Here is a 16475-nt window from a genome sequence, read left to right as displayed (position 1 = left end):
GGTGTGGTGTAGAAGGTACAGAGTTCCAGATTTACAAGATCAAAAGGTTCTGGAGATGTGTTTCACAACGATGTGAATATATTTAACAGCACTGAACTGTACACTTAAAATTGGTTAAGAGAGTCAATTTCATATTATGGATTTTTTTTTTAACCACACAAAAAAAAAAAAAAAAAGGAGGAATGAATTCAAAGAGACATTCAAGGTCTTACATAAAATACCAGGTATTTGAGCACCAAACAAAATAATTAGAAGACTTCTTAAAACACTGAGCAAACCATCAAACCATCTAGGAAAATCAGAACACCACAGTTGTGTGTTTGTGCCACACAGTAGTGCCATACAATAAAACCTTCCCTGTTACATAGCATTTTAATAGTCTTCCTTGTAATTATGCCAAGCTTGTAGCTTACCTCCAACCTAATTCTAGCCTCCTCACCATAAAGTAAAGGGGACACACACACTAGCTACTCTAACCTACTCTCTTAAATAAACATATTAAAAAAATCTAGAACAACCACGATACAAGTAGAGCATGCAGCAAAATAAAGATTAAGATGAACTGAATATGTGAGCCCAAAGTAAACAAAAACAACTCCAACAATAGAAGAAAACATTTCTAATTTGCACGCCTAACAATACTCAAAAAAACGGTACATCCATAAAACTAGTACAGGATCATTATTTAAAAAGAACAATCCATGAATAAGAAAATGCTCCTGGAAATTAAAAACATGATTGCTAAAAGTTTTTCAAAAGAAAGGTTAGAAGATAATACCTAGGCAGGCCATAAGGGAAAAAAAAAAAAAGTGAAAAAGATACGAACAAGTAGCTCAGAACAGCCTACATCTGGCGAACTCAGCATTCAAAGAGAAGAGAAGGAAAAAATGAAGAAGAAATCAAAGAAATGTAAGAAAATTTCCCAGGGCTGTAGGGAGATATATGATGAATCTTCAAACTGAAAGGGCCAACAATAAAATAACATACCCAAAGAACAAGATGAAAGCCAATTAGGTATTTTGGGATTTCTAACTATGAAAGAATAAGAGAAATTTATAAAAATCTTCCCAAGAACAAAGGAACAACTCACCTACCAAAGAATACTCAGACTTTTCATCAGCAACAATGGACAGTAAAAGGTAAGGAAACAATGCCTTCAAGTTGTAAAAAAATATAATTCTAATTAATTCAAAAAAGATATGTTAAGGCCACTATGGCTGAAAAAGGGGAACAAGGGACAAAATGGAAGGCAATGATGTTAGGGAGGTAAAAGAGAACCAACTTATGCTGTTAAGCATTAGCCTTTACTCTGAGTGACACAGGAAGTAAACAGGACAAGACTGTGGATAAGCAGAACTGGTAGGAGCTGGAGATTCGGTCAGTCAGTGCTGCAGCAAAGACTGGGAGGATGGTTCTGACAAGGAGGGCAGTAGTGGAGGTGCCGAGAAACGACTGGATTTTGAATCTCTTTCAAAAGAAAATCTGATAAAATTTGCTGCTGAGCTCACTGAATGTGGGGAATGAAGTGAAAAATATCAAGAATAACTCCAAGGTTTTTGACTGAAGCACCAGGTGCCAGAATTTCAAACCAATTTCATGAGGGCAAAATATAGACATTTTCACAAAGATTCAGAAATCTAACCTCTTCTGAGAAAGTTACTTAAGAATATATTCCAGCAAAAGAGAAAGACATATTATCCATAAAATGGCTCTAACCTAAGGGATAATAGAAATGCAGTAGCTGTGAATAGCAAACAGTCCAGATTCAAGCAAGCAAACAGAAACAGAAAAGACCAAAGGAAACAGAATACTCTCTCAGGAAAAGGGGAGTCCAGAGACATAAAAAGTAAGACTGAGAGTTTGGAAAATCTTGAGAATATGACAAAAGCACAGAATTAATGTGGTGGAGCAATTAAAACTTCCAAACACCCACACAGCCATAAAGAAAGTCACAGTTTAGGAGTTCCCATTGTGGCACAATAGAAACAAATCCCACTAGGAACCATGAGGTTGCAGGTTTGATCCCTGGCCTCGCTCAATGGGTTAAGGATACGGCATTGCCGTGAGCTGTGGTATAGGTCGCAGACACGGCTTGGATCCCAAGTTGCTGTGGCTGTTGCATAGGCCAGCAGCTGTAGCTCCAATACAACCCCTAGCCTGGGAACCTCCATATACCGCAGGTACAGCCCTAAAAAGCAAAAAACAAAAAGAGAAGTTCCCGTCGTGGCGCAGTGGTTAACGAATCCGACTAGGAACCATGAGGTTGCGGGTTCGCTCCCTGCCCTTGCTCAGTGGGTTAACGATCCGGCGTTGCCATGAGCTGGGGTGTAGGTTGCAGACGTGGCTCGGATCTCGAGTTGCTGTGAGCTGTGGCGTAGGCCGGCGGCTACAGCTCCGATTCGACCCCTAGCCTGGGAACCTCCATATGCCACAGAAGCAGCCCAAAGAAATAGCAAAAAAAAAAACAAAAACAAAACAAAACAAAACAAAAAAACAAAAAGAAAGTCACAGTCTAAATACTAAGTAACTCATCCACCATATGACAGAAAGTCAGTAGACTTCAAGAATAATGAAATATACTCCAAGCAACAGATAAAAGTAAACTTTTTACATAGAAGATAAATATTCCAAACTGTTATTTCAAACTTACATTTCTCATAAATATTATCACCCCTGACGGTAGCCTGTTTTTTGTTTTTGTTTTTGTTTTGGCCACACCCACAGCATGCAGAAGTTTCCAGGCCAGGGATCAAACTGGTGCCACAGCAGTGACAATGCCAGATCCTTAACCTGCTGAGCCACTTGGGAACTACCTGTCATTTTATTTTGACAATCTCTCATGCATAAGAGATTTTGTGAAAACTTTTTCTTGTAATTAACTTTTTCATGACTTCTATCATCACATCTAAACTTAAATCAGGGTTGTTTTTTTAATAAGTGTTCGATACTCCTTTCTTCAAAGAGCCCTTCTTTCCCAATATTCAACTCCATTGCTTTTTACACCTGAGCTCTTTTTCATTAAGCTTTTCAAAATGAAAATAGCTTCATTATTAAAAAAAGTTGTTATAAAATGCAAACAAGTGCTAAAAAACACACACACAAAAGAAAATAAATTAAAAATCATCCAATATGCAACCTCCCAGAGTTACCCCCTCATTCTTGGTGAATATCTTGACAACTACATACATACATGTTCACATACCCAATTTTTCACAAACAGTACACAATATACAAGGTGCCTGGAATGCACACCTCCAGGAAGCAGCCATCACCGTGGGTTCTACACAAATGGTGTCCCAAGGAAACCAACTCTGGGGCCCCGAGTTATACAATGCAGTAGCTCTGACCTGTAATAGGCCTCTTATTGAATAGTAAGTGGACAAAGCTTTACATATCTGCTTTGTCAACAAATACATATCTGCATTATCATTCTTAATATTCTAAACTATACAATATTCTAATGAATGGGGAGCCCATGCTTTATGTAACCAAAACATTACTGATGGACATTTAATCCCCAATATTTATTTACTACCAGAAATGCCATGGTGACCTATCTCCTGCTTTATTTATGCTCTTTTTAGGGCTGCACCCGCAGCATATGGAAGTTCCCAAGCTAGGGGTCAAATGGGAGCTGCAGCTGCTGGCCTACAATACCACAGCAACAACAGATCCAAGCCACATCTGTGACCTATGGCTTGTGGCAATGCTCTCAATTTTTTGTGTGTCCCAGTTCTTCTAGGGCCTTGGTTTATTAACTTAACCTAACTCACTTAAGTACCTCCTAGTTCTCCGGCTATCTGCTCCTTTTTCTTAACAATTTGCTTGTCACAACAGCACTAGAAGTCCTTTCCTTGACCCTGCCTCCTTCTCAGCATAATCTTCCCTTTGTCCCAAATCTTCACTGAATATTTTCTGGAGTGAGCAGCCCACACATGCTGTTTGCATTTCCTCACTTCTAGTCCACCCCTCAACCTGAGACAATCTGGCTTCTTCAGCAGGTCCCTAATGAAACTTCTTTCTCTGCCAGATCAGTGAATTCTACAACCTTCTATGTTTTGACCTCTGCCACAATGACTCTGTCAATGATGTTTCAACATCAGAGACACCTGAAAGTATTTTCAAAGAAATGAATTCCATTGGCTCACCCTGAAATTTCCTCCCATCACATCTGGCATTCAGTATCTTTATCTTTAAAGATACAATCTATTTCCCAAGATACCTGTAATGTACAGTCAGGTCTGGGAACCACTGGCCTCTGAAACTACCACTGGCCTCTAAAACTCTTCTGGCATTCAATTTCATGTCTCTATTTTACCCTGGCTCCTCCAAGATCTGAAAGTCTTTTTTCTTTTTTTTGCCACACTCACCAGGGATTGAACCCATGCCACAGCAGAGACAATACCAGATCCTCAACCTGCTAGTTTCCTCTTCTCAACCTCATTCCCAGGAACCTCTTCCTCTATTTCCCCTGAGCATTACATTCATACTTTTCCCAATCTACAGTCTACCAGAAGAGATAAATTTATTATCATTTAATGAAAAGTATTCCCAAATCTATGTCTTTACCTCTTTTGAGCTTTAAATACATTATTTCCAAATGCCAAAGTTTCTACCCTGATACAATACAGAAAAGTCAAACTCAACCTACTGAAAGGAATAATTATCCACAGGTCAAACCAAATTATAAATCTGAGTTAACCTTCAACTCCTACTCTTACTTCCAACACAAAGCCCACAGATCCATCAGTTTCATCTCTTAACCCTCTCTCAAACCCATCCCGACCCACTACACTACCCACTCTAATTCCATCACCTCTCAGTCAACTGGTTTGTTTCTTTCTAGTCTCAGGAGTTAGGCTTCCTGAGTCATACCCAGCTTCACTAAATCTCTGCCATATGATTTTAGAAGCCAGTTTGTGCAACTGGTAATAATAGCACTTTTCCTCACTGAGCTGTCAGGGAATATGGCAAGATAATGTGTGTAAAGCCGTTTCCACAGTGTCCAAGTGGAATAAGTACTCGACAAATAGTAGCTATTAACAAATGAGAGGGAAGAGCACAAATTCATAGTATGTTTGCAACTCTTAACAATCGACTCACCATAATCTCTAATTCATCTATGGTTTTAAGCCTAACAGTAATTATATTAGTATGTATTACATAAATTTATACTATATGATATTGTTATATAATATTACATGATACATATTCTATAATGCATATATATTATTTATAATACATTACATAGTTACATGTAAAATAATATTTCTTGCAGCTAATATTTATTGAGCATCGTTCTAAGGAATTTACATGTATACTCAATTTAATGCACACAAGAACCCAATAAAATATACCATACTTCTACTAAGATAAGACAGATAAGAAAATGAACACACAGAAAGGTTAACTTGCCAAGCTAGTAGATCAAAAAGCATTGACTCTCTGACTTCTGGTTATAGTATTCCACCTGTAATATTATTTTCTACCTTGAAAAGCCAAATTCATCCTTCAAGGCTTCACTTAAACATCACTTACGTTCAACAGGCAGAATTAACTACTTCTTCATCTATGCTCCCATAATTTTGTCCGCAGACTAATTTACTCCCTACTATATCTTAGAATCATCAAATGTCTTCCCAATGAGACTGAGCACAACTATCTTACTCATTTTTAAAACTAGGACAGTGCCTGGCAAGGCGTAGGCTCTCTACAAATAATTGGAAATTGCATTAAAAGTTGAAGTTAAAAAGAAAATGAGGAGTTCCCTTCATAGCACAGTGGAAATGAATCCGACTAGGAACCATGAGGTTGCAGGTTTGATCCCTAGCCTTGCTCAGTGGGTTAAGGATCCAGCGTTGCCATGCGCTGTGGTACAGGGCGCAGAAGCGGCTCGGATCTGGCGTTGCTGTGGCTGTGGTGTAGGCCTGCAGTTGTAGCACCAATTTGACCCTAGCATGGGAACCTCCATATGCCGCAGGTGCAGCCCTAAAAAGCCAAAAAAAAAAAAAAAAAAGAAAATGAAATGTAAAAATTTTTATTATTTATGAGAGTTGTTCAGAGAGCAATTTTAAAAACCTAAAACAATACAAAGTATTGAGACCAATTCCCTATCATTTTTATTTAAAAATTACATACCTAATTTTACAGATCCTCCAAAAAGTGAACCTTTATCAAAAGCATCCTTCCAGGTAAATGTCAAGCAGATCTTGATAAAAAAGAGAAAAAGCAGAAAATTATGTTACCTTCCTGGATCGCATTATAGATAAAGTCTCTTTTGAAGAAAAATCCACCGTGAACAAAAGGACAAAAACTTTAACTTGTCTAAAATGCCATCTTTTCTGAACAGCCAACTCCTTTTCCTTTTTGTAGACCATAAACTTTTCTTCTTTTAAAGTTAAATACTGGCATTAGGATATTTCAAATGGTCATTCCACCTTAGTAACTGTACACACATTATCTTCTTCAGAAAACACAATCTTACTCATCTTTACAAATACCTGATGACCCGAACAGAACAAGGCACTTAATAAATGACTGTCAAATAAGCCAAGAGAAGCAAAGGCAACTAAATAAGTTCTACAGGTGTCTTAGAAGATAAATTTAAAAACTATGCCATGATGACAAAAGTAGGAGAATGGTTACCTCTGGGGGAAAGGATGAGATATTTTATTTCTTGATTTGGGTGGTAGCTGTACATTCACTTTGAGAAGGTTCAAGCTATACACATGATATGTTCACTTTTCTGTATGTATATTATACACGAATAAAAAGTTTACTCAATTAAAAACTGCCTCTCACTCTACTCTCAAATATTTCACATATGAAGGTTAAAAAGAACTTAGGCTCTTTTAAATTATGTATTGCAATCTAATACAAAAATTCTTAACTCTGGATAGAGAAATCTTCAGTACCACACAACTAGAGAGAGTAACACAAGGAATTCTCATATACCCATCACCAGTTTTAGCCTTTTGCCCTTCTTGGTTCATCTACCCTCACTTCCCCACCCCACTAACAATACACATATATGTTTTTACTGAAACATTTTAGAAATCAACCACATTATTTGACCTGTAAAAACTTTAGTACAAGAATGTTTAAAGTGTTTCGTATAAACTATTTTAAAATTTAGAAATGTTACACAAATTAAAACTTTTAACAAGTCTCCCAAATAAAATTGTAAAAAAAAAATCAACATTTTCAGTATCTAGAAATAATTTTTGTCTTTTTTTTTTTTTTTTTTTTGCCTTTTCTAGGGCCACTCCCTCAGCATATGGAGGTTCCCAGGCTAGAGGTCTAATTGGAGCTGCTGCCACCAGCCTGCACCAGAGCCACAGCAACGTGGGATCCAAGCCGAGTCTGCGACCTACACCACAGCTCACGGCAACGCTGGATCCTTAACCCACTGAGCAAGGCCAGGGATCGAACCCACAACCTCACGGTTCCTAGTCGGATTTGTTAACCACTGCGCCACGATGGGAATTCCTAGCAAATAATTTTTAAAGCACAAAAACTGAGAGTAAATACTTCCTGGATTATACAGTTTCCTTCTTTATTTTGTAAAAACCAAAGGAACGCACACCACAGATTAGTCAATAGATCCTACTGATTTAAAAAAAAAAATAGGAAAAAAAAAATACAATCCAATATGCTACATGAACCCAGAAGTGACTGAAGAATGACATGAACAGAACTTCCAAGAGACTCTTCAAAAGGACATAGATTCATGCCAGATGGACTTAAAAGTTTCCGATTTGTATTTTAAAAGTCTCATAAAAATCTAGTGATAGTGAAAAGGCACCATTTATTTTAATAAAACATCATGGGTAGGAGGAAATGGGTGATTTACCATAACATAACTTTGAAACAAATTAAAAGTAATAACTTACCTGGTTTTCAGAAAATGGGAATTTGGGTTCAATGGAACAGATCTGATCATAATATCTAAATTAAAAAAAAAAAAAGGAGCAAATTTATTTTTGTTTCCCAGACTGAAAAACATACAAAAAAATGCCACTGAGACACATGTCAAGCAGCATACTGCCTATGTTTTTTTCTAAAACTTTATGGTTTCAAGCTGTACATTTAAATCTTTAATCCATTCTGAATTTACGTTTGTACATTGTATGAGAAAGTAGTCCAGTTCTCCCAACACCATTTGTTAAAGAGGCTGTCTTTTCCCTACTATATAGGAGATTAAGAACAAATATCCAATTGCAAAATAAATGAGTCACGGATATGTAAGTAGAATGTGGGGAATACAGTCAATAATTATGTAATATCTTTATATGGTGACAGATGGCATCTAGACTTATTGTGGTGATTATCTTGAAATGTATAGAAATAACGAATCACTACATTTGTTTAATAGAAACTAAAAGGTAAATTATACTTCAAAAGCAAACAACCAAACACAGAAACAAAACAGATTTGTGGTTACCAGAGGTGAAGGCTGAGGGGAGGGGGAACTGGATGAAGACAAAGGGTACAAACTTCTAGTTATAAGTTAAATATGTACTAGGGAGGTCAAGTACAATGATGAAAATAATTAACACTGTTCTATGTTATATGTAAAAATTCAGAGAGGAAATCCAGAGTTCTTATCACAAGGAGAAAAATGTTTTTTCTATTTCTTTAATTTTGTATCTATATGAGATGATTGATGTTCATGGGAATTACTGTGGTGTCATGATGTATATAAGTCAAATCACTATGCAGTACATCTTACATTTACCCAGTGCTACATGTCAATTTTATCTCAATACAGGAAGAAAAAAGAACTACAAAAAATAATTAATTGGAGTTCCCATTGGGGCTCAGAAGTAATGAACCCAACTAGTAGCCATGAGGACTCAGGTTCGATCCTGGCCTTGCTCAGTGGTTAAAGACCTGGCATTGCTGTGAGCTGTGGTGTAGGTCGCAGACAAGGCTGGGATCTATGCTGTGGCATAAGGTGGCAGCTGCAGCTGCAGCTCCAATTTGATCCCTAACCTGGGAAACTTCCATATTCCACAGGTGTGGCCCTAAAATATATATATATATATATATATATATATATATATAAAATAATTAAATATAAAAACAGATCAAAACTTTAAATTGCCAGTGATATATATACATCACACACATTTATGTAAATACAACTAGTTTAAGAGGATACTAAAATTATGCATGCTTACTTTCAGTGGCCAGCAAATCAAATTTCAATCAGCCATTTTTAAGTTAATTAACATTGTCTTTTAATGTGTAAATCTGTAGCTAAAATGCATGCAATGAGAAAAACCCATCAACGAAAAAATTTACCGCCAAAGAAAAACACTTAGCTATTATTGGCTAAAAGCAACCTAATGTGTCCCAAGGTTACCAGTGTTACTTCTTTTTTTTTTTTTTTTTTTTTGTCTTTTTGCTTTTTGAGGGCCACTCCCACAGCATATGGAGGTTCCCAGGCTAGGGGTCTATGCCAGAACCCCACAGCAACTCGGGATCAGAACGGCGTCTGCGACCTACACCACAGCTCACGGCAACACTGGATCCTTAACCCAGCGAGCAAGGCCAGGGATTGAACCCGCAACCTCATGCTTCCTAGTTGGATTCAATAACCACTGAGCCACAACGTGAACTCCAGTGTTACTTCTTAAAGCAGTATTTCTTAAGATAACTGTTTGTATCCATTGGGCAGATTAACACCTCTAGTAAACTACTGATTACAAACAAGTTTACCAATTTCAAACATGATTTGGGTAGGCCACTCCTGTCCACCTGCATCACTGCTATACAGTTCATCAAAGCTTCCACTCTCCCTTGAAAGTAGACCAGTGCAAAAGCTTTCTAGCCAATCACTCCGTATCCTTTCTAATTCTCTTTAAACTGTTCTCCAAGTAGCAGCTAGAAAGATCATCGAACAGGAAGCAGTCTTCCCTTATCAGGCTGACCTTTGAGCTAGCTTGGAAGTTTGGGGTGGGGTGGGGGGGAGCCAGCCAAGCTTTCTAAATGGCCTTTAATATTTCCTCCTTCCCTTATCACCTTCCTCCCCCTGCCCTCCCATCTTCAGGGTTCTTTTTTTTTGTCTTTTTTTGTCTTTTTGCTATTTCTTTGGGCCGCTCCTTGGCATTTGGAGGTTCCCAGGCTAGGGGTCGAATCGGAGCTGTAGCCACTGGCCTACGCCAGAGCCACAGCAACACGGGATCCGAGCCGCGTCTGCAACCTACACCACAGCTCATGGCAACGCCGGATCGTTAACCCACTGAGCAAGGGCAAGGAGGAACCGCAACCTCATGGTTCCTAGTCGGATTCGTTAACCACTGCACCACGATGGGAACTCCGGGTTATTATTTTTATTGTTATTTCTGAGGTCCAGTTTTCCAGAGGGGTGGGAGCAACATGTCCCACAATCAAGTTTTTGGCCACAAGTTTGGTTACAAAGAAGAAGAACTGAGCAATTAAGTAAATACACTGGAAATAATGGGAATTAGGTTTCTAACTATAGGTTTCTAACTATCAGAGAAAGAAGTTACAAGTATGGAAAGGTAGAAGGCTAGGAAAAGAACAATTTTGGATTGGAATTATCAGTGTGAACTCATTTTTTATAACACTGTAATAGAGATACAAAAAACAGTAAATATGTGTAGATGTGCATACTTCCTAAATGTATATGCTAAGAGGCCCTAGAAGCAATAATACCTCAGTAGCAATAAGCATACCTAGAGTGCAGATAAACAATGCTTTGCATTAAAGGGAGCCAATGCTCCTTAAAGAAATGGCTGGCTCCCACAGCTAAGACAGAAAATTCAGGAGTCAAGCCTAAAACATCTAGCCATGCCAAAAAGTTCAGGAAGAACACAAAAAAATGATAAGGACATGTCAAAAGAACACAGGAACTAGCTTTAAGCAGCTTCCACCAGCCAAGTCCAGAACAATTTAAATAAATAATAAATCATAACCCACTGAGGAAAATAAGAAAACCATCCTAAAGTAAATGAATAGGGAAAGCTCTTCCCTACTATACAATGCCAACTAATAAATCTAGAAGAAATGATGAAGTCAGAAAAGTCACCATTTGGCACCTTTCATAATATAATACCTGATTCAGGTAAAATCATTAATAGAAGCTAAAACATGACAGTTTGATGGAAATAGGATATTACAAAGTCTCAAAGTATCTTCCAAAAAAATATTAGTACAACTTACTTATTAATTATAAGGTCAAAAAACCTGACAGACACCATCTTATCAAAGTGATAAAAGTTAAACATTACCAGCAATAGGAAACCAACCTTTTTCCTAATATGCCCTAAAAAGAACACAGTATCACATGGATGGCACTAGAGCCCCAAAAGGCACAAAACACAAGAAAATATGAGGCAAACCCTTACTGAAGGACAGTCTACAAAGTAACTAGCTTATACTCTTCAAAAATGCCAAGGTCACGAAAGACAAAGAAAAACCAAGGAACTGTTCCAGATTGAAGGAGACTAAAAAGGCAATTAAATGTAACGCAGGATCTGGGATTAGATCCTGGACCTGTAAACAACATTATCGAGAGAATCCACAAAATGTGAATGAGTTCTATGGGATTAAATGGTAATATTCAATCCATGTTAACTGCCTGATTTTGAAAGTTGTACTGTGGCTATGTAGGAGAGTGTTCTTTATTTAGGAAAGAACTCTGAAGTACAAAGTGCTCAAAGTCTTTAACAGATTCTCATTATACTGAAAACTACATCCACAAAATGTGGCTTACCTGACCATCATTCAACTCCCCATCCTTATCTCAGAATATTCACTATACATTCTAGTCACTAAAATTCTATGCTCTCTCTCGGCTCAGCACCTTCATCCATTTTTTCTCTGTACTTGGAAACTTTCTCATCAAAATTTCCCATTTTTCTTGTCCTTATTCATTCACTCATTCAACAAAGATACACTAAGAGTTACTGTGCACCAGAGGAGAGATGTGGGTAGTGGCCAACAGTCAGTTTCATTCTTTGCCCCAGTGACACTCAAATTCCGGCACACCCTTCTCTCCTCCCAGAGAGTCCGGCCACCTCATGTAGGTGTTTGGCACAGCTGACAGGACACAAGGCAATCTGCTGAGTCATGAATCACCAATCTGAGATTCCACCATTCACTGCCAAGGCACTGCCAAGTAGAATGCCCAATGCAGAGGTGGCACCAGAGGAAGCCCTGGGTGGCAGTGAGGCATGGCCACTGGCCAGGGAGGCAGATACTGGGAATAAAGGGGACATCCTAGCTAGGTGTTCAAGGCTCACGGTGCCAATCTGCTAGAAGAAAGCCTGTGGACCATAAAGAAACAGGCAGCTGGGCAAGCCTTATTTTGCTGACCTCTGCTCTAAAGAGAACAAGGAAGCAAGTAGTAGTAGATGAAGCTACTGGCTCTGCAAATGGATGAGGAAAAAAAAAAAAAGCTAAGGAGTTGCCAGCTGGCTCAACAGGTTAAGAATCCAGCATTGTCACTACTGTGGAGCAGGTTCAGTTTCTGACTCAGGAATTTCTGCATGCCACAGGCACAGCCAAAGGGGGAGGTAGGGGGGAGCTAAACACAAGAGCAGGATGTTATGAGGCAGTTTCCAGGAAACATCCTGGAGGCTGAGCTCTCTATCTCCTTTCTCCCTGCCTCCACTCTCCTGTCTAAAATTTGGGTATGACTGCTATCTGGACCTGGAGAACAAGGATTCCAGGTTTTACAGAGCACACCACTGGAAGAAGTCTAAGCCTGATGAACTTCACAGAACCACTCTACCATGGCTGGACTATCAGAACTACCCACCTACTAACTTTTTACACAGGAGTAAAATCATATTTACCTCACTGATCATTTGAGATCTACCACATACAGCTGAATCCAATCCTAATGCAGTACAACAGATGATAGAAAACTAAAACATACATTATTAAAAAAAAAACCTGTACATATGATTGTTGAGATCCTAAACCTCCACGCCCCCACCCAACCCCCAATCAAATTTCAGAAAGCTGTCGACCAGGCTTTTTCATGGAGGGAGACTGGAAGTCACTGAAGTGACACTAATCACTACAAAACACATGGAAGCTGATATCTGGAGCTCCCTCCTACCAAAAAAAAAAAAAAAAGGCAGGGTTCCTATCTTATCACCCTAGTGTAAAATTCACCATTTACCAAGGCTCTCCTAATCAATTTGCAAAGTCACCTTATAAAAATGCCATTCACCCTTAATATTATAACACATAAGTGTACATTTTAATATATCATCTGCAAGTTAACAATAAAAAGGCAAGTTGGACTCCCCTTGTCGCTCAGTAGGTTAAGAATCTGGCATTTTCTAGGGCGGCTTTGGTCGCTGCTGTGGCACAGGTTCCCTGGCCATGCCTCAGGTGTAGCCAAAATTTAAAAAAAAAAAAAAGAAGTCCAACAGTGGACCTGTATGTAGAGCAGTGCATCAGTACTTATCAAACTAGCTTCTATTCTTTAGGAGTAAGCTTAAAGCTTCTTTTCCAAAATTTTTATTTAAAAGTTCATTAAGTTAAAAATATGTAAATTCATGTTCAGTTTACACAATTATCCAAATATAATTATTACAATATTCTGCTTGAATCAGTGAACACCCCACAACTATTTACAGCATGTATACCAAAGGTACTTTTGTACACACCTCCATTAGACTGTAGTACATCTATCAGCTTACCTTAAGTCCACTAGAACAGGAAGAAGAAAGTGTGGTTGTTGAATGAATATGCTAATATAAGGATAACACAGAGGTGACTGGTGAAACGAGGTTTTAAAGAGATTTTCTTTGCAAGAGCCCTATGGGAACAGTTCTCACATTTATGCTTGAGAAAAGACTAAAGGAATGAATAAATGAAGTTTTAAAGTTCACAGAGCCACTATCCACTATTCTCTCTTCTGTTACCCATGTACGAAATGTCTCTGAAGACTCCAAGCTCCTTAAGGGCTGGGACCAATCTTGATCTATTTTATTCATGTGTTCATTGTTCCACAACCCATGCTTTTTAATACTACTAGTGAAAAATCCTCACTAAATGCTACTCATGTCTACGCAAGTATTGTTTTGAAGATTTAAGTTTTATTGACGTATAGTTGATTTACAATGTTGTGGTAATTTCTGCTGTACTGGAGATTTTTTTTAAGTCTGTTAATTCTAAAGAATGACTAAGTACTCACGGGTGAACTTAAAAAAAAAAAAAAAGCCTATAAGTTTATACTAAGTATCAAACTACTGATCTTTGCAACCCAACAGTCTTATCTTTAAAACTGACACCAAGGGGTCATAATCTCTCTAAGCAATCTATTCCTTGTCCTCCTTCTAGAGAACCAACTCTTTCCCAGGCCATGCCAATATTACTTTAATCCACGGTGCATGGAAAAGTTAAACCAGCAGAGTGACTCAGCCAAGGGCAATTAAATTAGGCTATTTCCCACCATCACACACGGGCAGAAGCCAAGCCAATCAGAGGCCTCTCTTGGACGTTCAGTAGGACGGAGAAAAAGAACTCTCTTTTGTAAGATCCAGAGTGCTAAGGACCACTGTAATTACAGTACAGCAGGTGGCCATCTCTCCTAATAAAGGAACAAAGCCCTCCTAAGAGGGAATCATGGAGGCAAGACGATCTTCAGGAATGCCTAAAGCTAAGGGAGCAATATTCCTTGGCTTTTCTAGAACAAACAAGCTAGTTTAACCTGAGCTTCTCCTTACTTGCATTCTAACAGAGCTGTGTTTTTCTCTTGAAACAAGGAGAAAGTGTTACACATAGGAAATGAGATCATTAACAAGGTAGAGCAAAGAAATGTTTAACTATAAAGCGCTATAGAAATGTTCTGCCATCCTAACTGCAAAGTACTACAAAAGGAACTCCCATTAAATACAGCATGAGTTCAATAAACATTTGCTAAGATAAATTTACTCCATTAAGTGCCTACTTGTTTATGAAGAAACTGACTTCAAGCAACCTACCTTGAACATTCTGACACTCAAGTTTAATTTCAAATAATGGCAGCTCCTAACCTACATAATTATTTGGTTATGAGGGACTTAGGAAGACGGCTCATTTCAAGTGGACAGGTAATAAACATGTGTTCCAATGTCCCAATTCTGCCACTTCCCTCAAGCAATTAGCATTATGAAATCCAAACCTGACCAGGAAAGTTTTGCAGTGAAGGGAGGAGTCTCATTTAGAACCCCCGAAAAAGTGAAGAAAACTAGTTCTGGGTAAATGTGGCAAGATAGATCAGTACGTGGCAGAGCGTTCCTCCCAGACCGACCGAGTCCCAGCAGACCAAGGGCCGGGGTGGGAAGCCAGGGGAAGCGGGTAGGGTCACCGGGGCCTGCTAAACAGGAAGGAATGCAGACCACACCTACGCGGCCAGGCAAGCTGGGGCCGGGCCCGGGGCAGTGGGTGTAAAGGAGGGAGGCAGGGAGGGCAGAGGAAGCAAGGAGAGTGGCAGGCCGCCGACGGCCTCCCCCGTCCGACCCCAGGCCCACCTCAGGAGCGTCTCGAGCGCGCCCTCGTGTTTATCCAGCGGGCGGCCGAGCGCGGCGCGGCGCAGTTTGCTGAGCTCCTCCGCCGCGCGGCAGTACTGGGCCTGCTCCTCCCCGCCGCTCGGGTACGTCTGCTGGATGAACTTCACCAGCGGCTTGGCCAGGTCCACCTCCGAGGTCTTTTTCTGCTGTACTGAAATGAACGTCGCCATGGCGAGCGCCTCGGCCGCCCTTAGGGCCGAAGAGACCGCGGGACGGCGACAAGAGCCGAGGCGCGCGGAGTACCGGGACGACGGACCGGCCCACCGGCGGACTGGACTGGCTGACGGACGTGCGCCCGGCCTGCGCTTTGGGTCCAGCCACTTCCGGGAGCTTCCGCGCAGGCGCACTCGGCGCGACGCCCGCGGTCACGTGAGGGAGTTCCCGCGACGGCGTAGCTCACCTGGGCCCGGTTGCACCCAGGCTCAGCCGTAAGGTCGTGGCTCCGTCCTCTTGAGGAATTCTTTGCTTTCTGCGTATTGCCTCGGCGGGTGGGCAAAGCACTCTCAAGTGAAGATAAATGTTTCTCTACTAGAATAACTTCCCAGGGATGTATTCCTGTTACTGCCACCTGCGCGAGTTTTCGACCACCTATCAAGACCTGGCAGCCTCAGGGTATATTGTGACCTATGGTAATTTGTTCACCGGGCTCCTCTATACAAATACTGCGTGCACAGTGAACCGAGTAGGCAAGGTCCTTGCCATTGTGCAGCTTATTGTCAGGTAAGGACACAGATATTAAGGTGGACCAAAAAAGTATCATGGTACAAAAAGCAGAATACTTGGAATATGGGTTATGAGGTTCTCGAAAGAACCTAGTTTAAACAATAATAATAATTAGATAATGAGAGACGGTGACCTGTAGAAAATCTACAGTTTGAGAAGATGCTTGACATTAGGAGAAAGGAGAAGTGTCCAGGAGAGTATTGGCAGGGGAGA

The 16475-nt window shown here is 39.9% G+C and overlaps 1 protein-coding gene across 2 annotated transcripts in view; it reads right to left on the bottom strand.

Annotated features, from left to right (window-relative positions):
• PDCD6IP (programmed cell death 6 interacting protein) overlaps positions 1-15905 on the bottom strand; it is a 66984-nt gene extending 51079 nt beyond the window's left edge. The window contains exons 1-3 of one of the 2 annotated variants that reach the window (XM_021071622.1): positions 15501-15905; positions 7893-7947; positions 6139-6208 (exon numbers count right to left, since the gene is read on the bottom strand). In XM_021071622.1, coding sequence (XP_020927281.1) covers positions 6139-6208; positions 7893-7947; positions 15501-15709 — 334 coding nt within the window. In that variant the 5' untranslated portion in view covers positions 15710-15905. The remainder of the gene's footprint in view (positions 1-6138; positions 6209-7892; positions 7948-15500) is intronic. The other variant, XM_021071621.1, reaches the window with a different exon arrangement.

The sequence above is a fragment of the Sus scrofa genome, chromosome 13, assembly GCF_000003025.6.
Source record: "Sus scrofa isolate TJ Tabasco breed Duroc chromosome 13, Sscrofa11.1, whole genome shotgun sequence".
In the NCBI taxonomy this organism is placed as follows: Eukaryota; Metazoa; Chordata; class Mammalia; order Artiodactyla; family Suidae; genus Sus; species Sus scrofa.
The sequence above is the reverse complement of the archived record's forward strand: the minus strand, read 5'-3'. Positions and strand labels throughout refer to the sequence as shown.